Here is a 19,058-nt window from a genome sequence, read left to right on the forward strand (position 1 = left end):
GTTCTCGCTTATTAACATCATCTGTTGACATGAGAGATCTATATTACGTGTTCAAACCTGTACCTCCATGGTCTTGATTGCTTTCTCACCACCTCCATGCATAGAGCTAGGTGCAGAGGTTGTGTTACCTGATGTGCCTGCTTCAAATCCCTCAACCTCAACAAATGGTCCCTCCCGGCCTAGCCCTGGAGGCGGAGAGATATAACAGATAATTGTCATAGCGGTAAAGCTCATGGCGATACCGACTATGAATGTGAGGTTGTATAATTTGACCCATCCTGCAAAGGAGGGACTGGTCACGTTATTAACAGAGGCAGCCAGACCAGCTTGAATATAGTCAGCGCGCAGATTCACAGGCCTTTAGTCAAGACGGTTATTTTACTTACGCAGCAATGGCCACATTCCGGCTGTAAATGCGACAGCTCCACGCCAGTTGAGGCCATGGGAATACCAGTATATCGAAGACGAATTACCCGTATATAGGTCCTTCAGTTTCAACTTTTGTCTGCGGATAAGATGATAGTCCGCCAGCATGACGCCACTGGACAGGTTAGCTTTGTCTATTTGCCATACAGCAGCGGATGGGCGTTACTCACGTCAGTGGGGCCATAAATACTCCAAAGCCAGACAGAACAGAAAGAAATTTATCTGCCGTTGCAAGGAGTTGCCATGGTCTGTCTTGTCAGCAAAAAGGTCGGTAGAAATAAAATGAGGAACTCTGGACTTACTGGGTACATATCCCAATTATCGCCATGATATAACTTCCGCGTTTAATATTAATATATTTTGGGCACAAACCGGCCATGTCCATCCCTGTTGAAACAGAATTGAGGACAACGGAAATCTTTATAGTCAGAACGCCTGTCATTCATTTGATATGAATAATTGTCTTACTGCGAGCTGAGTTGAAACTGTCCCAATCGATGCAAAGAACACGCCAGCCCTTGCCCTCGGACTCGAATGGTACTTCTCCTGGATATCTGCAAGAAGGTAGATCGGGTTCCAGACAACCTCCCCGCCAAACAGGTCTTTTGACGCGCTGGTCACAATAATCCCGATGATTGCAGTTACAGTTATCGTGACAGGCGCAGCGACAAGCTGCGAGAGCGTTGGTGCCAGGCGTCGGTTTGCGTAACGGGTCCAGTCAGACTGTCCTAGGGTGCCCGATCCCCATGCGCCTAGGATTGCGGTGATTCCGTACATGACGCCCCAGCCCACTTCGATTGTGGTTTCTGTCTGCTGGAACATCAACCCTGCTCCTCCGGCGCTGACTATGGCCCTGATCAGGATGTCAGAAGTGTTCCCCCCTCCACCAAATCACTGGACTCACCAAATTAAGAGACCGAAGCACGAGGCTGCAAAGAGGACAAATGAAATGGCGAACGGTATCTGCAGATGTTCTGGCGGGATTAATACCAATGGGATGAACGCCGCATACCAGATGACCATTCCGATAAAGTCTTTTGTGAGAAGATGAGAGCTTTCGGAAAAGAAATTCTTCATATGCGCGAACCCTGCAATGCGTCAGAGAGGACAGATGCAAATCGCTGGTTTTTTCATACCTGGTATAATGGCACCTATGAGCACTCTCGTTGCTTGTCCTCCCCTATCCGATATGTCAGATGAATGGAATTCATGGCCCGAAGGAGAGAACTACCAGTACGACTGCATTCCGAACCACATGCATGCGACGAATATTCGGATGATAACCGGGACTGCACCTGTCAGTGATGAACTGGGAAAGGGACTCCAGATAGAGCTTACAATAAGATCCCCGCATGCCCCATGAGAATCTAGAAGCAACGGTAAAGCCGATATGGTGTTTCTCACCCATCCATCCACAAGCCACGGCTAGAAGACCGGTGATTATACCTCCCGCAGCCTTGATCTGGTAAGATTTTGGAATATCATTAGCAGCTGGTTAGATTTTAACGTACCACACATCCAATGGCCTGTCGCGGGTTCAGTCCGAACGCCAGCAATGTACTACCCGTCGTCCAGGCGGAGATACAGGAACCGGAAACCGTCCAGTAGCCTGAGATTACCCCGATGAGATACGTCCATGGTATATGCACGTTGGAGAATCGACACACCGAAATACCCCCAGACTCCCCATGTTCGTCGCTCGGGCGGAATAGGGATCAGGTCCCGATTACACCAGGCGGTGTTTTCATAGTAGCTGTCCTCGTCGATGGGTCTGGAATTGTTAGTATGTACACACGTGCTACTAGAAGTCCAACGCAAATGAGATCGGTACTTACACCGTCAACTTTTTGTTAATCTTCTTCCAGTTAACATTGACCATCGTGCCGGATTGTTCAATTCGGATCCATCAACAGCTCTCCAGGAGATAAGATAAGGGAATACTGCGATCCCTTCACTGCCAGACAGGCAAGACCACGAGAAAGACAGCAATGTCGATCAGAGTTCCTCGAGAGCTCCATTATTATTATAAGCCGCGGTCCGCACATGCGTACTGCGCTATGCTGTACTTCCCGCTTCGCCTATCTCCTCATAGCTGATCAAAGACTATCATCTATCTTACCTACCCCGGTCTTCCCACCCAACCCAACCTAGGCTTGGCTGGACACACACTGTCGGGTAGGACCGCCCATCCACCCGCGGTAAGCTTAGTACTACTAGCTGACAGCCTACCCCGTACCGCGTACGCCGGTGGAGCTTGTGGTAGGTTACTTAGTGGTGTGAGCGGCATCCGCCGCCCGCGCCCAGCGTCCCTCGTCCTCCGAGGTCCGCGTTATGAGCGGTCGATTTGGCCGATCTGATAGCAGTGTCCGTGCCCATTTGGCCGATTGAGGGCTGGGATTGGACGTGACATTTTGACTGTGGCATAGCCATAGTTGTCGGGCGAAGATGCCCATAAAGCGAAAGCCTGTACGATGTTTGTCTCAGCAGTATTGCTCTGTAAGATCCTTATTGTTCCTTGATATAGCATCAAGAGGGCCGCACGGGTTCGAGGAAGATTAAGATAGATTAGATAGGTAGATAAAGCGTCGCGGATGTCCCGATTGGGCAGATAGTTTTGCTGACCTCAGTAACTTATATCGGGTGGCTCAGTCAGCTATCACGCAGTGTCGTGATATGGGTGTTATCGTGGGCCTATCAAGGAGAAGTTGTTGTAACACAGAGCTTTGCAAAGCTCCAGGGTTGGATGCAATATACAGTTGAAAATAAAGTACTAGGAGTGAGAAACTTTGTCTTGACAAAGCCATTAAGGATCACATTATCTTCGGCTAGATACTCGCGTGGCTTATTATCTAGAAGCTTTTTCAAACATTACCCTAGATAGGCACTTTCTAGATAAGATTCTCTATCCGGAATCGATAGAGATGCGATCTGTTCAGCTTCAACACCTTCTCTGCGCCCAATGAGATTTATTAATATTACTGTGAGACCTGAGATCACAAACCCAAACATGCCTATTGGGAGAGGGGAATCGACACCGCTCGTGGTCGATGTACTGTAACTAGCTCGGTACTTTTTCTCCATCTGCCGTGCGGGGTCGGGGTCGCTGGCGTCTTTTTAGTGCGCGATGATGCAGCGCCACGCCACGTGTGTGGTTACTGGTTGTGGATGGATTAGGTCATGTTTTGTGTCTATTGCATGTATGATAGGTAGGTAGGTACTTGTGCTGTGAATTGTGAATTGGTTCTCTTGGGAGGGGTATGACTTGGATTATGAGATATATATACTATATCTGGGGTGGTTTGGTGTTGTGTCTTTATTTTGTCGCTCTTCTATACAGTAAAGCCTCAGAACTCCACCTAGAGAGTTCTATAAAGATACAAAACTTTTTTTTCTGTCAGGTCCACGACTCATATCTCTATACACTTCTCAATATCAAACTCTCTCCTCTGCTCTTTGTAGAACTCCCACCAACTCCTCGGTACAGGCTGCTTGTTCTTTTCCTTACTGTCCTCCTCTCCCGGTGGAACGAGGACATAGCCCCGTTGATTCGCGACCACTGTTATCCCACCTATTCGAAATTCCGTACACCAGTGAGTGTGTCCAAAGACCCAATACCTCACATTCCCAATCCCCGGCCAGCTCCTGGCCTCTCCGCCAAGCAGCTCCGTACAGAACGCTGTCCTCAAGGGACTCTCAGCATGCACCGGATTACTTGTCTTGTAGAACGTCGGAGCATAATGCGTGACGACAAGGACCTTTCTATCAGGAGCTTCCTGCTTCAATATGGCCAACTGCTTCTTCAGCCAATTGACATCCACCTCATGCTCCGCGTTGTGGTCCTCGACAGTCCAGTCCCTGACGTGACGGGAGTCGCCGACCTTCTTAGTCACAATGTCTTTCGCTGAGAGGTCGATGCGCGTTTGGAGCATGCATCCTAGGACGGTGACCTTTGAGTCCTCGATGTCGATTCGCATTCTATTCAGAACGGTCAGCTTCTCAGACAGTGCAGGATCCCGCTGGAGACGGTCCACCTTTTCTAGCGCCTCTGCGCGAAGGGTGAAGAACTCGTGGTTTCCTAGGACCAAGAAAACACGGCGGAATTGCGCGCAGTGTCGTTGCAGGAAGAGTTGATAGCTGTCGTAGTCGCATAATCGGCCGATGTCACCAGCTAGGATCAGATATGGCGCCTTTGGGGGATTGTGTAGGTGGAGTAGCATTGGGTTACTTCCAGGTGCACGTCGGATATGATCTGCAAGCGGATGGGGGTATCCTCTTTGGTGTCTTTCTGGAAATGGAAAAAGGATGAGAGCATTGTGTCTTGGCTATGTCTTGGATGGTGCCTTGGAATTCGTAGTATAAATAGGATAATAAAGAGCGGAAAGGGATTTAGATCATTGATGGCGCTTCTGGTTCTGAAGTCATTGTTCTCGTTGAAGGATGCATTGCAAGCAAATTTATTTTTATGATCGATGAAACAACTTGGGAAGAAACTGCTTGGTTAGCAGACATCGCAACAAAGTATTCTCCATATCAAAGGAACAGCATGTCAGCATCACCTCAAGGAAAGACAAAGACTGCACTGTGTACTCTGGACTTGGGTGTTCGTGGTAAGTCAAAGAGTTCGTTAACGGGGCGCTGCTCCGCCGCGGGCGCCAAAGCGGGCTCCCCACAGCCGGTCCAGCCCGCCGGAACCTGTTTCCATAGTGACACCGCCCGCGGCATCCATAGCGGACTTCAACACCATCGAACTCCTCATGCGATCCACCATGACTATGCCATCATCCATCACAACTACGTGATGTCCCAGAATAAGAGGAGCCGCGCGACCGGCTCTCCCCGGAAGGTGATGCCGTTGCACGGATGCTTGATCAACAACATCTGGCACTGCAACTGCGATCCGCGCCTCCCCGCAGCCTACTTCGAGACCAAAAAGCCGGGTAAAAACCAGGGGAAATGGTGTAAGTAGCCCTAGCTGACGATACCGTAGCCTGTATATACTGACGGAGAAGCAGTTTACACCTGCCAGAAACCCCAGGGCGAACGGTGCAACTTCTTCCTGTGGGCGGATGATGCGAAAGTCCGTGAGAAGGCCGCTGTCCTTTCGAACACGCAATCAGAGCCCGACGTGGATCGGACGCCGAAAACGCCTTCAAAGTCAATCGCGAGAGGGGGTGGGCTTTTTACTCCGGCGACTACTGGTAGGGGAGGTGGACGATACCGCGATGCGCTGGAGGACGACGTAGGAAGTCCGTCGAAGAGTCGAAAGTCTTCCAGGACTATATCGGAGGACGACGATTCGTTTGGCTGGGATGAGGACCTGGATGATGAGGTAGAAAGGATATTGGACCGCCCACCGAAGCAGCCCAACTTCAGTCCAGAGACGCCTCGAAAGACGCCCAAGACGGCCAGATTCACTTCTCCGGGAAAGAGGAAGCTGGAGGAAATGGAGAATGAGACCTTCTCAGCAGCTCAAGCCACTCCTCGCACCGGCTCACGGCCAAATCCTGTCCTTACTCCAACATCACAGAGGTCCTCGCAGGTGGATTATTTTCCCCCTCCATCCGTGGAGATATCAACGACCCCTACGCCCAGCAGACATTCCAACGTCCTTTCTGCGCCTTCCCACTCTGACAACTCCGAGCTTGCCGCCTCAGCACTGGGCCTTCTTGATCGCTATGACGTCGTGCTCCCCAGAAAGGCTAAAGACGAACTTGTGGCATTGCTAAACAAGCACGAGCTAAGGGCACAGGGGATCGTTCGGGGGAGAGATATAACGCGCCTAGCACTGAAGAAAAAGGACGACAAGATCAAGGAGTTGAATGAAAGAATCGAGGGGCTGGAAGCGCAGAGGGAGATGGATAGGGCGGTCATTGACGGGCTGAAGAAGGAAAGCCAGTGATCATCGAGGTTTGTTTGATTGGGTCCAGGATACGGGATGAGATCTGTACGGCGTTGGATTGAGATACCCCTGTGGATATGTATGTGCTGTAAGTATGGTAGGTCTTCCTTCTGCATTTGTTTTGTGTAATTCTTTATGTCATGGTTTCGACATCATGTTGTAGCTGCCTGGCTACGGTAACCTTCCAATTGAATCTTGCGTCTTTCTGCAGTGTCGTTGAACTTGTTCTGTTCTTAATCCCTCGCATTTTCTTATTGTGATTCTACAGGTTCTTGTCATGATGTATTGCCATAGACTTTTAGGACTTTACATTGCGAATGTACACTTAGCCAGAATAGAGGTGATGTTTTGTTCAGTTGAACCCTACACATGAAGCACGAAACTGAAGGGATCTGATCTTGGGAAGAGCCTGGGCCAGTATTTGGTCTTGGGTGAAAAAAGTGAGTCATGAAAAACTGAATCCCAAAAAAGGGTATATAAAAGCTCACACCAGGGGTGCTACGAAAACCTTTTTGGTCTGTCAGTAGTATTTGTAATCAACACACTGCTGCAATCATTGGGCTTTACTATTCCTGGATGTAGGAATCAATCAAGAAATGCGACTTTTTACTATTTTAGTCTAAAGATAGACTGATGGTTGGGCTTATGATGAAACGAGATTTCAACTGAAGCTTGTTTTCAAATTAAGGAATGTATCGCGTGAGCGGCCTAGTTAGTATACACCCTATTGTGGGAATTGTATGTACAAACTTGTACAGCACAATTTCAAGTCATGGAACCTTCGAATCGTTGCCTAGTTAAAGATAGTAAGATGCCTATGCAATGCACGTGAAGGTGATTAGCAGCGTTATCTTATCGCCCTGCAATTTACCTCACGTGACATATAAATTATCCGAGGGGCGCTGCAAATTGGGTATCGACGGGCGCCATAGAGGATAAAAAAGTCGAGAAATTATCTCCAAATGGACACATAACGACTCACTTAATCCATATCCCTCATTTACGACAATCTAATTGATTCTACGTCAGCTGTACCGGAACAATTCTCTCAATGTCTTCGCAAGCCACCGAACCCTCCACCTCTAAACCATCAGTCGAGAGCGAACTCCCGGCGATGTTTCGACCACCCGTGAACCGCGCGATGCGCGTTCTCGATCGCTCATTCTTCCGCAAGACCGTCCCCCTCTCCGCGGCCACCGTGTTCGAGAACACCAACATCTCCCGGATCCGAACTGAGTTGTTGAAGAGTCGCGACCTCCTCGCGGTCCCCAGGCAGACCCCTGTCCGGGATGTGCAGGAGAAGACGGTACAGGCTTTTAAGAAGCCTGGGGAGGCGATTGAGAAGAGTGATCTCTTGAAGAAGTGTCTGTTGCTAAGGGAGGATATTAAGTATGATGGTGGGTGTAGCCCTCGCCCTTTAGAGTTTGTGAGAGATGATAGAAGGAAGCTAATTGGGTTGGATAGATTCTACGACTTGGTCGCCTAAGATAACGGAGCTGGTGGAAAATGGAAAAGTTGGATTGGGACCTTATGATTTGGAGCTTGATTATGATTACTGGAATTATGGTACGGATGGCTGTGCCGTGCTGCTGATTCTGGGCTCGGAATTAACGTGGTTTAGTCGATATAATCTCATCTATTCTGCCTCAAGACGAGGAACTCAAGGAGACCCCTGTGGGTTTCACGCAGGTTGGACATGTTTGTAAGTCTGCTGAAATTTGATTTCGATTAATTCAGACGTGCTAACTAGACAGTGCACTTGAACCTGCGGGAACAGTTCCTCCCGTACAAGCACCTCATCGCCCAGGTATTACTAGACAAGAACAAGAACGTCCGCACTGTGATTCGCAAGACAGAGGATGTCGGCTCGCACAGCGAATTCCGCACCTTCCCGTTCGAGCTCCTGGCCGGCGACAACGACATGAACGTCATCGCGCACGAGCAGGACTGCGAATTCCGCTTTGACTACTCCCGTGTCTACTGGAACAGCCGCCTGGACACGGAGCACCGTCGACTGGTGGAGAAGTTCCACGAGGGCGAGATGGTCTGCGACGTCATGGCGGGTGTCGGTCCCTTTGCCATTCCCGCCGGCAGGAAGCGCATCTTCGTCTGGGCCAATGACCTCAACCCTCACGGGTGGGAGGTCATGGTGGATGCGATCAAGAGGAACAAGGTCCAGCAGTTTGTTACCGCGTTCAACCTCGATGGGAGGGAGTTCATCCGGCGGTCAGCCAAGGAGCTGCTCGCGTCGGAGCCGGTAGTAGCTACGATCGAGCCGAAGGTGCGACGTAGTGAGAGGGAGAAGAAGGCCCAGGACGGTGCTGCCGCTGCTCCTGTCCCTGAGCCAAAGAGATATGTCCGCCCGTCCACCGTCGACCACTACGTCATGAACCTCCCTGCTACGGCCATTGAATTCCTTGACGCCTTTGTCGGTCTGTATGCCGGGCACGAGTCGCTATTTGCGCCTCACACGGACCGGCGTCTGCCGATGATCCATGTCTACTGCTTCTCAGGCAATTCAGACAACGAGCTTGACGACCACACTGACGTCTGCAAGCGGATCTCGGAGCGGATCGGCTTCACCGTCACGCCGGAAGATAAAGTGGGCGGCTCGGGCAATCAGGAATTGGAGCTGGAGATCCATAACGTCCGGTTGGTGAGCCCGAAGAAGCAGATGTTCTGCGCAAGCTTCCGCCTGCCGAAGGAAGTCGCTTTCAAGAAAGTATAAAGGCGTTTTTGAGATGCCGTGATCCATCATTGCATAGGACGAGGCGTTGGATGGGCATAGAGGATACTATATAGACGTGAGGGTGCAGAATAACGGACCTTAAAATTTGATACCCTGTGAATGAAAAATTCTCCTCTCATTTTGTTTATCTATATTTACTTGTAGATCCTAGCAAGGAAGTTTTAGAACTATATCTTTAATGCATGTATAGCTACGGTCGGTCTGGACCGGCAGCTCGGGCCCAGATCAGATCGGCCCGACTACGGAATGCCAAGACCGGAGGCGCCTCGACCTCCGACGCGGGACCTTCGCCGCTCAAGCGTCAGCGACTCTTCCAGAACCTCACGCTACACTGCTCTCGCTACCTGTTCTCTCTACCTCGCGCAAGCTACTATTCATTCTCATCCTCTGCTCTGAGTGAAGAGGGATCCGTCGCAGACGTAGTTTCACAGACTTCCAGAAGCCAGAGAACAACCTCGATAAGAAACAAGACAATAACAAACCAAGATGAGTAGCAGTGGCATGCAAATCCCACCCCCAACGCACCGCAAGCGTGTTGTGCCCCAGGGCGAGCTCGAAGCCGCCTCGCAGCTGAAACTCGGCGCGGATCAGAACACGCACACCCTGTCGCTGTCTGAGGCGCGGCTCGTCATCAACAAGGTGCTCGAGAACAAGCGGCGGAGCGGCAAGAAGTATGAGGAGCCGGAGTAAGTCACCCTTTTTTTCTCGATCTGGACTACTACAGGTGTCTGGTGAGATGGGTTATGCTAACTGTTTTCTCGCTAGGAACCTGACCAAGACGCTCGACTACCTGGAGGTCTTCTCGCGGTTCAAGGAGGAGGAGAACATCCGGGCCGTGGAACGCTTGCTGAACTCGCACACGGAGCTGGAGATGTTTGAGAGGTCACAGTTGGGTACGTACTCCCATATACATGTATACGTGGTAGAAAGGGACATCGACTAACAGGTAAAAACAGGCAGTCTATGCTGCGACAACGCCGAGGAAGCCAAGTCCCTCATCCCCAGCCTGCAGAACAAGATCTCCGACACGGAGCTGCAGGAGCTCCTGGACGAGCTGACCAAGTTGCGGAACTTTGTCGAGTAAATACAAGCCTTAATTTCATCACTTCTTTCTTTTGAGAAAGAATTTCGCTTTTGAAGCTCGATATGTGATACCGGATGGATTACTAATTCAGCAATGGAGTTCGGTGTTTTGGGGAGAGGGAATGGAAAATAAATACAATACAATACAGAATACTGCATACCCGTCATGCATAGAATGGGATGAAGTGAGGAGCGTCGTTATTTTATTTTATCGCATCGAGCAAAATGAGTGTTGATATTGATGGTATTGGTTTTTTCTTGTCTAGCTGATATCCAAACGCCACTTTTGCGTATACCTATTATTTACGTATCTATTAGCTTGGAATGTGCATCAACTATGACATGTGGTGTTATCTATGGGCTACCTACATTTCTCATCTTTAACTTCGTGTAGCTTGCAGCCAATTTGATATGTTCTTCGCCTCTTCATTTGGGGGCAGAAACTAGACCTTTCAATCTCTCTGTCTCTTAGGGGTATGATGTCACGATATATGGTGGGTTAACATAAACGTCCTTTCCATGCAGAAGGTAGACATCAGCACTGTGGTATCGGACTAGATCTACGTAAAGGTGTAAATATCTTCTACTATTTAACTGACTTTTAGAAGTTTTCCACCTGCCCTTCCAGCCTGGTAACTACGATTATTGTGTCATTTGATTTATGTTTGGATGGAAGGTTGCACATTTCGAGGCATCAATTCCAAGCATGACATGTATCGATATGTCAGTGATGAATAGAAATGCACCTTTTGATAACCACGATAAAACTATCTGTACATAGGGCCGGACTGCCGGAAACGTAGAATCCCCATTCAGGACATCTCAATCAAACATAAAAATCAGAAGACAGGTTCGAATCGGAGAGGTTCTTCCTCAATCACCCTTGTCCCCTTTGCTTCTTTTTTCTACTTTTTCACTATCTTTCAATCAAGCCTTCGCCTCCACCTTGTCATTAGCACCCTCCGCTCCATTTTCCACAATCTCCGCGCCCTCCTCCTCCAGCAACTCCTCCAGACTCTTCACCCGCACCTCCATGACACGCATCAGCGTATACCGGTGCTTGCTCTTCACGTGGCGCACATGACGCTGCCTCCGCTTCGTCTTCTCCTTGATCCGCATCGGCTCCGCGTCCACGCCCAGCACCCGCACGCGGCACTCGAACATCCGCTCGTCGATGTACGGCTTGCCCTTGAGCGTGAAGTCGCGCGAACCGATCACGCTCGCGCGGTTGAACCGGAGGATATCGCCGGGCTTCACCTTGGGCATGAGGAAGGGGAGGCGTAGGTGGTCGCCCTCGGTGAGGAGGTAGGGCCGGTCGTGGAGGTGCGCCGTGATGAAGAAGGGCGGTTGGGTCGTGAGGTGCGGGAGCATTTTGGTCAGGGATTTGGTGAGTTTGAGGGGCGAGGTGAAGGTCGGTGGGATGGGGAGTTTGTTAGGGGGGATGTGGTTGCGTGTCTGTGGGACGAATGTCGTCTGTTCGGAGGATGTGGAGGATTCGGAGGTTGATATCGGTATGTCATGTCGTGGCTGCTGCTCTGGCTGCGATGACTGCGCGCGAGGGACGGCGTCCAGCGGCGATGCGGACTGTTCCGGGGCTTTCGATTGCAATTGGGCTTGAGATGCGGCCGTCGCGGTCTGATGGAGGTATGCTCGGCGGGAGAGCATCGAAGCAAAAGATGGGACCTGATTTGGAGCCGCCCATCGCAGGTCGAAGACGCTCCGGAGAGCGGATCGGGAGAACATGTTTGCTGTCTGTTTCTCTCCGTATCCGGACGGGATCGGATCGAGGTGAAAAGGAATTGGGACGCAGAAGCGGAGTGCTCCTCGAGGGCGGACGGAGACTGATATCACGATCTTCCTGTCTCGACTTTCCCGGCGTCGAGAAAATCGAAAGAGTAGCGCGAGTGGCCGCTTCGTCTGCCGGAGGGGCGTCACGTGATAGGCGGCAAACAGACAAGTCTTGTCTTTCTTCTCGAATTTAGATACTGAATTTGAGTGTAGATATGGGATATAAAATTCTCAGACAATTGAGACTGAAATGCTCAAAAACAAAGAAAAGAGATAGAAGAGAAACAGATATAGCTATCCTGTTAGATCCCCTCCAGGTCTGTGCTCCCGCGGAGATATCAGCCACGTGACTTATCGATGCCAAGAAGTCTCCCGCAGCAACGATTTTTCTGGATGGAGCATCGCCGTCTCGACGGACAGGCTGGACAACCGCCCCTTTTTCCCAGTGCCAACAGTGTATTTCGTTCAAGTTCAACATGGTAAGTTTCTTCAATATCTTGCGAATGTACAGGATGATCAGTGCTGACCACCCATGAACCACTACAGCCTCAGAACGAGTTCGTCGCCGCAGCCATCTCCGCTTTGTTATCGCCACCAGACTGACCAAATGCAGGTACATCGAGCGCTGGCAGAAGCAGCACGGGAAGCGGTATGTCATAGCCACACTATTTAGCTAATTCGTTCAAAATGTCTAACGCTCCACAGCCTCGACCACGAGGAACGCACCCGCAAGCGCCAGGCCCGTGAATTCCACAAGCAGTCCCACGATGCGCAGAACCTGCGCGGCCTGAGGGCCAAGCTCTACCAGCAGAAACGCCATGCGGAGAAGATCCAGATGAGGAAGCGCATCAAGGCGCAGGAGGAGAAGGATGTCAAGTCCTCCGCCCCGAAGGAGCCCTCGTCCACCCCGCTCCCCAACTACCTGCTCGACCGCTCGCAGGCGACCAACGCCAAGGCCCTGTCCAGCGCCATCAAGGACAAGCGTACCGAGAAGGCGGCCAGGTTCTCCGTGCCTCTGCCAAAGGTCAAGGGTATCAGCGAGGAGGAGATGTTCAAGGTAGTCAAGACGGGCAAGAAGACCTCCAAGAAGTCGTGGAAGCGCATGATCACGAAGCCGACCTTCGTCGGGAACGACTTCACTCGCCGGCCTGTGAAGTACGAGCGGTTCATCCGGCCCATGGGTCTGCGTTACAAGAAGGCCAATGTTACTGTAAGTTGTCTTGTTCCTATATTTCAGCGTCTTCCCGCTAATGGCATGACAACAGCACCCTGAGCTCGGTGTCACAGTCCAGCTGCCCATCATCTCCGTGAAGAAGAACCCGCAGAGTCCAATGTATACACAGCTTGGAGTGCTAACGAAGGGCACGATCATCGAAGTCAACGTTTCGGATTTGGGCCTTGTCACGGGGTCCGGAAAAATTATTTGGGGCAAGTGGGCTCAGATCACAAACAACCCCGAGAACGACGGCTGTATCAATGCGTGAGTGGCCTTTTTTCCTTTTAACCCTTTAATTGAATGCATTGCATTGCATTATTGTTTATTTTTTGTTTATTTTATTTTTATTTTTTTGGGATCACTGCTAACTCGATGTTCTCTCCAGCGTCCTGTTGGTCTAGACCAATATCCTAACCACACCCACAGAAACGACTCCTCAACATCCCTGATACCATTTCCCTCCCTCATAGACACACCGTATGTCCCTTTTTTTATGTTTTCTTCTCTTCCTCCTTTCGTGCTTCCTTTACTTTTCCTTTGTTCCTTCCCCTGCGGTTACTTTCAAACACCATGATTGGCGTTCAAGGCGACGAGTGGAATTCATCAAAAACAAAAGGTTATTTACCTGCAATTTACATCTCTTTATCCTAGCGTCTGCTGAAAATGCCGAGGCTACAGTTTGATGAGAATCTCGAGACGGGCTCTTCTTATCTGAGGCCATGTCTGGAACCAGGATGGCCATAATTGGAAGAGATCGACTTTTTACGATCACGCACGTAGATAGATACTTATAAAATAAAGAGACCGATGTGGTACTCCGCGGATCCGTCGGTATGGAGCTGTGCCAACTAGCGGCATGTGTCACATTTTTGGAAGTACACCGTAGATAGAAGAGATAAGAGTAACAACCACCCAAGCTCTCCAGCTGTATATGCATGTGTGTATTCATCCAATTACAACGAGACCATTTCACCGAATTCCCCAGTCGGGTTTCAGAATCTGTCTCTTTGTAATTGGTGCGGCGCAGTGTGATCTCCACGACTTATTATTATACTGTACAGAATGCTCTCCATTACTGGTATAGTGGTCCTGCATGAGTGGATCTAAGCTGCCTTTATATCTGTTCCGACCGATCCTAGAATATAGTTAATCCGTTATTTCTATCTCACATCGTTATAATGCAATTTTTCCAGTTCATCTGGTGAATTGCCACATTGTAGATTCCTAGACCGCGTCGGCAATAGAGGGAACATCATAGGCTAAGTAACAGAGCAGCATCTCGAAAGGGACTGTGGAACAATGATATACTAGATTCCACAGCATGTAGAGTCTATCTTCTGGTTTTAACTGGCAGGGCCTGTCTCGTATTTCAGTCAGAAGTCGACAGAAGACGGCATCTCCAGGATGGTCCGTGTCCCCGCGCTGACAATTAGATTATTATGTATGCATCATGCATGATGTCCGGTGATGGATGCTCTCTTTTTGGCTTGTGAAACAGCATCTCAACCTGTCTATTTACAGTACGGAGTACAGTCATCGATATGCAGTGCTATTTCTGGGCTCTGCGTTAGCCTCATCTGGGCACAAGCCCAGTTTCCTTGGCGGGTAAAAGATAGTAATCATATAAGAAGCCTCATCCCACCCCCCGCCTTTCGTACCCCGGACGAAAAGCACATGCTCTCACGCAAGCCTCGAGGGGTAGGTATATAAACGGCTCAATGACCGTGCCCGTGTTCAGGGCGTGCCACAGACTTGGAAGGAGACTCCACAAGCCGCATCGATGCCCAGCCTGTGCCCAGCATCTCGGGGCTGATGTCAACCGTTGCCCACTCAGATCCAATCGCGATCGAGACCAGGGCGCTAATCTCTGCGGGGACTAGCGTCCAGCGGGGAAGACTGGATCGTCTCGGTGGGCTTCGGGAGGCGTGCAGCGCGCCTAACCGGATCGGGGAGAAAGGCGCGTGTCTGATTGGTTGCACAAAAGGTGTTATCGCGACGCTGTGATTGGTTGGAGGGCGTTGTGCAACTTCAATATGGTGCATGGATCGGTTTGTGTTCCTTTTTCTGGGATTTTTGCTAGGGAGTTGCTCTATAGCATTATAAGAGTGGCTCTGATAGATTTCCGGACAGCAAACCCCGTCGCGAGGGTAATTGACCGCAGCGCGGTGAAGGGAGATGTACGCAGCGGATGCGCTGACATAAGCCCAGAGATCCGCGCCGAGGGATTCGCAGTACGTAATACCAAGCAGTGACCCGCGCGGCCGGGAGCCTGGGGCACGAAGGACCAATCAGAGCAAAGATACTTATCTTTGCGCTGGGCGGTTCCTGGACTCGGCGGCGCAGGAGAGGCTGCGCGGGCGGAAGGCGCGAGTATCTGTTACGTTTGGAAACCGGGCGTCGAGATGATCGTATGGAGAGACTCGGAAGAGGCGACGCGGTCCTTTTCCTGTTATTAACGATCCTCCCGACATTTCATATACACGTCGACGTCTCTTCATCCTCGTGGATATAATCAAAGTGTTCATCAGGACTGACCGAAAAAAAAAAAAAGAAAAGAAAAAAAAAGACGGACGCTGTCGCGTGCCCGCAGCCCACGTTCGAGAGACCTACAGGCATGACAGCACGGTCGATCCGGTATCTGATCCTGCTGCAATCGCTGGCGGGCTCCCCGAGTGCCTGAACCCGATAGAAGATAGATATCAATCATTTTTTATATCATTCCCACCCGCATTATCGAATCGACAGTCACATCTATTATTGATCTGTCCCCGATCCGCCGATAGCCTTCCGTGACGGCAAGCTTTTCCCCGAGTAATCGTCCAGCGGAGGCGCTGTTGATAAGCATCCCCGGCCATCGATATCGTCCTCCAGCACGACGACTCCAGCCATTGGCCGCCCCGGAGCCCAGCCCACGCTGCGAGGCATCTCCAGCGTATCGCCCCGGAGTGTAACATCCAGCGGAGTTCCTGATACGTGACATAATCGCCTTTCCATCCCTGATATCGGGCGGTCATATATGCCCTCCGCCATGGCCACCGTCATCACCATCCAGCCTTCGTCTGCTGCTGCTGGCCCGGCGGCTGCTCCCTCCGCCTCCTTCCAGCAGAGCCAGCAGCTGTTCAGGCACCGCATGACCTCCGCCTCCGCCTCCGCCGCCTCCTCCGACTCCGCTTCGTCGTCCTCCACCGCCGCTACGTCCCTCAGCGGCGTCTCCCGCGGCCCCGGCCGGGATGGGACCAGCTGTGACGCCTGTCTCCGCCGAAAGAGCCGCTGTGCCATGAACGAGATGATCAACAAGTGCTATTCCTGCGACTTCCACCGCCAGGAGTGCACCTTCACCCTGTCCGGGGGCGCCAACCCCAGCACCAACCGCTCCGCCGTCGACGTCCAGACCAAGAAGAGGAAGCTGGACGAGGCCCTTGCGGGGGATCTGGAACCAGCCAAGAGGTATGGCACACACACACCTCGTGGGGGCATTGGCACCGTGGCGTCGTGGAGCTGCGAGTGTTCTTCTGCTTCCGGGATAGGATCACCATAGCGACAGTGGAAGCTAATGTTGGAGTGTTAGACAATCGAAAGAGATCCCCGCCTCAAGTCTGGACGCCACACGCCCGCAGTCCACCGCCGCCTCCATGGCATCTCCCCGACTCACATACCAGTCCAACCGGCATATTGGCATGACCACGGAACTGGAACCGATGCTGCTCGAGCATCTCCCACTGGACCAGAACGATGAGACCCTCCTGGCCACCTCTCGGGTGCGGAGGTTCGGTGAGGATGGCACGTTCATGCGGATGCTGGATGCGTCGCAGCTGGCGGACTCCCAGTCTGTCTCTCTGGATGCGATTGAGAACCTGGTAGCACCATATGGTTCGACCCTGGTCGAGAAGTACTTCCAGCGCATACATCCGACGTTCCCCATCCTTATAGAGGACGCCTTCCGTCATGCATACCGGACGAGAAGGGGTCTTTCTCCTCTCCTGCTCGCCTCCGTGTATGTGTTGGCGCTGAAATTCCTCGACATCGGGCCTGGCTCCCAGACGGCAAGGAGACCGGACGCCAGCCGCCTCGAGAACACTGCCCTCAAGCTGCTCACCGAGTCTCTTCCCCGCGCACACATCCCTACCATCCAAGCAGGTCTGCTGCTCATGCAGAAGTCTTCCTTGAACACTTCGGCTCTGAATGCTCAGCTGGTCACTGCCGGCTTCGAACTGGGTCTGCACCAGGATTGTTCAAACTGGAAGATGGAGACGTGGGAGAAGGGTCTGAGGAAACGTCTGGCGTGGGCCCTGTACATGCAGGATAAGTGGTCTTCGCTGGTCCATGGACGGCCGTCCCACATCTTCGCGGCGAACTGGACCGTCAGGGATCTGGTTGAGCAGGACTTTGCGGACGCTTTCCCATCGATCAAGCGGGAGGATAGCTCCCCCGTAGGTCATGGCCCTCTGCTCTTCTGCCAGATGGTCGCACTCACCGCCATCCTCTCTGACATACTGGACACCTTCTATACCCTCAGGGCTGCTGAGGACTTTAGTGCTTCAGGGAACAACCAGACGCGCATCATCCTGGAGAAGGCCAAGCCGGTTCAGATCCGCCTGAAGGAGTGGTTCGCGCGTCTCCCTTCTCAGCTGAAACTGGACTCATCGATCGACCTTTTCAGCACCATCACGGAAGAAAGCGCTTGCAACGGCGCCCTCCATCTCGCGTATTTCGCAACTGAAATCACCCTGCACAGGTGTATTGTGCGCTCACTGAGCCCGGAAACCGCAGACAACTACCTTTCGCACATCTGCCGCTCCGCCGCGAAGACTCGTCTTATCTCTGCGATGGACTTTGTTAATCGTCTGCGTCCGGCTCATCTGAAGTCGTTTTGGCCGGGCTGGGCGCGGACGAACTTCGCTCTGATCGGCTCATTCGGTGTGCTACTTCATATTAGTGCCCCTACGAGGGAGGAGGCCGAGTTTTATCGCACCAGGCTGGGTGAATATCGCTGGACACTGAGTGTTAGCAGCAAGGACGCGCAGTTTCTCAATTTCGCAATCGAGAGTCTCGATGTCGCAACTAGCCTAGTTAAGAACGTCCCGGAGAAGCCAGGGATTGAGGAGCTGATGGCTAGCTCCACCAAGGCCACCTCTCATCAGCCGAGGCCGGCCTCAACGAACCAGCACGAGGAGGCGATGCATGACGCGCAGGCCACTCTGGACAGTGGGCGCGGGGGGTCCGCGTCAGTTGTCTCGGGGCTTGCGTCACCTGCCACCTCGGTGTCGAGCGGCGGGAGTGTGCAGGACGCATATATCCCAGCCTTCCAGGCATGAAATGTGCCTCACCAATAATATCTATTTATGAGCATGCTTCGTCTAATGAGCATATACGATGACATGTCCTGCTTAGACGCAAGTGATGAATTGTATCGGCCATAGCGTTTCCGGCGTTCATAAAACCGTTTGATGGAGAGCTCAAAAGGGACAGCTCGGGATCTAACTTGTTTGTCATGAATTTCGCTATTATGATCTTACTGATTGTGTTGTGTTATTGAGATATCCGTGTACATACTTGGGTTCGCTGGCTCTTGTCATCTGGGTTACGGGACCACTACTGGGTAATGCGAGGGGACAGGGCAATGTGTTCCTGATAGCCACTGATGACACGGAGTTATATCATTAGACAAGGACTGGATAGGAAATTATAGATTTCAACGACTCGGCTCGCGTTTGATTGCTGTTCTGCAGGGGTTTAATAGTGATAGACATGTACATACTACACAGTGTACACCCTATTGGCTGCACTTTGCTGTACGTGATTGCTGATAATTGCTGATAATTGCTGATAATTGCTGATAATTGCTGATAATTGCTGATAATTGCTGATAATTGCTGATAATTGCTGTTGCTTGCTGT

At 51.4% G+C, this 19,058-nt stretch overlaps 10 protein-coding genes across 10 annotated transcripts; 5 read left to right on the forward strand and 5 right to left on the reverse strand.

The window, feature by feature from the left end:
- Positions 1-51: 51 nt before the first annotated feature.
- On the reverse strand, positions 52-2,305 carry VTN00DRAFT_7002 (uncharacterized protein; the record flags this gene model as incomplete). Its single annotated transcript, XM_069433702.1, has 12 exons — positions 52-326; positions 387-541; positions 597-674; positions 729-844; positions 895-1,279; positions 1,331-1,514; positions 1,563-1,606; positions 1,658-1,715; positions 1,765-1,888; positions 1,938-2,035; positions 2,094-2,197; positions 2,262-2,305. The coding sequence occupies 12 exons, from the start codon at positions 2,303-2,305 to the stop codon at positions 52-54; spliced, it is 1,665 nt and encodes a 554-aa protein (XP_069287056.1).
- A 1,528-nt stretch (positions 2,306-3,833) lies between these two features.
- On the reverse strand, positions 3,834-4,643 carry VTN00DRAFT_7003 (uncharacterized protein; the record flags this gene model as incomplete). Its single annotated transcript, XM_069433703.1, has 1 exon — positions 3,834-4,643. One exon carries the CDS (start codon positions 4,641-4,643, stop codon positions 3,834-3,836), a length of 810 nt encoding a protein of 269 aa, XP_069287057.1.
- Positions 4,644-4,969: 326 nt separating this feature from the next.
- On the forward strand, positions 4,970-6,325 carry VTN00DRAFT_7004 (uncharacterized protein; the record flags this gene model as incomplete). The annotated part of the gene is made up of 2 exons (XM_069433704.1): positions 4,970-5,384; positions 5,439-6,325. The coding sequence occupies 2 exons, from the start codon at positions 4,970-4,972 to the stop codon at positions 6,323-6,325; spliced, it is 1,302 nt and encodes a 433-aa protein (XP_069287058.1).
- A 1,051-nt stretch (positions 6,326-7,376) lies between these two features.
- VTN00DRAFT_7005 (uncharacterized protein) lies at positions 7,377-9,053 on the forward strand (the record flags this gene model as incomplete). The annotated part of the gene is made up of 4 exons (XM_069433705.1): positions 7,377-7,722; positions 7,790-7,891; positions 7,947-8,027; positions 8,080-9,053. 4 exons carry the CDS (start codon positions 7,377-7,379, stop codon positions 9,051-9,053), a joined length of 1,503 nt encoding a protein of 500 aa, XP_069287059.1.
- A 507-nt stretch (positions 9,054-9,560) lies between these two features.
- On the forward strand, positions 9,561-10,158 carry VTN00DRAFT_7006 (uncharacterized protein; the record flags this gene model as incomplete). Its single annotated transcript, XM_069433706.1, has 3 exons — positions 9,561-9,760; positions 9,840-9,967; positions 10,031-10,158. The coding sequence occupies 3 exons, from the start codon at positions 9,561-9,563 to the stop codon at positions 10,156-10,158; spliced, it is 456 nt and encodes a 151-aa protein (XP_069287060.1).
- A 926-nt stretch (positions 10,159-11,084) lies between these two features.
- Positions 11,085-11,900, reverse strand: VTN00DRAFT_7007 (mitochondrial 54S ribosomal protein bL21m; the record flags this gene model as incomplete). The annotated part of the gene is made up of 1 exon (XM_069433707.1): positions 11,085-11,900. One exon carries the CDS (start codon positions 11,898-11,900, stop codon positions 11,085-11,087), a length of 816 nt encoding a protein of 271 aa, XP_069287061.1.
- Positions 11,901-12,421: 521 nt separating this feature from the next.
- Positions 12,422-13,562, forward strand: VTN00DRAFT_7008 (uncharacterized protein; the record flags this gene model as incomplete). The annotated part of the gene is made up of 6 exons (XM_069433708.1): positions 12,422-12,424; positions 12,492-12,502; positions 12,559-12,594; positions 12,651-13,155; positions 13,211-13,425; positions 13,547-13,562. 6 exons carry the CDS (start codon positions 12,422-12,424, stop codon positions 13,560-13,562), a joined length of 786 nt encoding a protein of 261 aa, XP_069287062.1.
- Positions 13,563-14,876: 1,314 nt separating this feature from the next.
- Positions 14,877-15,203, reverse strand: VTN00DRAFT_7009 (uncharacterized protein; the record flags this gene model as incomplete). Its single annotated transcript, XM_069433709.1, has 1 exon — positions 14,877-15,203. The coding sequence occupies one exon, from the start codon at positions 15,201-15,203 to the stop codon at positions 14,877-14,879; it is 327 nt and encodes a 108-aa protein (XP_069287063.1).
- Positions 15,204-15,871: 668 nt separating this feature from the next.
- On the reverse strand, positions 15,872-16,141 carry VTN00DRAFT_7010 (uncharacterized protein; the record flags this gene model as incomplete). The annotated part of the gene is made up of 1 exon (XM_069433711.1): positions 15,872-16,141. One exon carries the CDS (start codon positions 16,139-16,141, stop codon positions 15,872-15,874), a length of 270 nt encoding a protein of 89 aa, XP_069287064.1.
- A 48-nt stretch (positions 16,142-16,189) lies between these two features.
- On the forward strand, positions 16,190-18,476 carry VTN00DRAFT_7011 (uncharacterized protein; the record flags this gene model as incomplete). The annotated part of the gene is made up of 2 exons (XM_069433712.1): positions 16,190-16,608; positions 16,730-18,476. 2 exons carry the CDS (start codon positions 16,190-16,192, stop codon positions 18,474-18,476), a joined length of 2,166 nt encoding a protein of 721 aa, XP_069287065.1.
- Between the last annotated feature and the right edge of the window lie 582 nt (positions 18,477-19,058).

The sequence above is a fragment of the Thermoascus crustaceus genome, assembly GCF_041956765.1.
Source record: "Thermoascus crustaceus strain CBS 181.67 unplaced genomic scaffold VTN00scaffold_4, whole genome shotgun sequence".
NCBI classification, from domain to species: domain Eukaryota; kingdom Fungi; phylum Ascomycota; class Eurotiomycetes; order Eurotiales; family Thermoascaceae; genus Thermoascus; species Thermoascus crustaceus.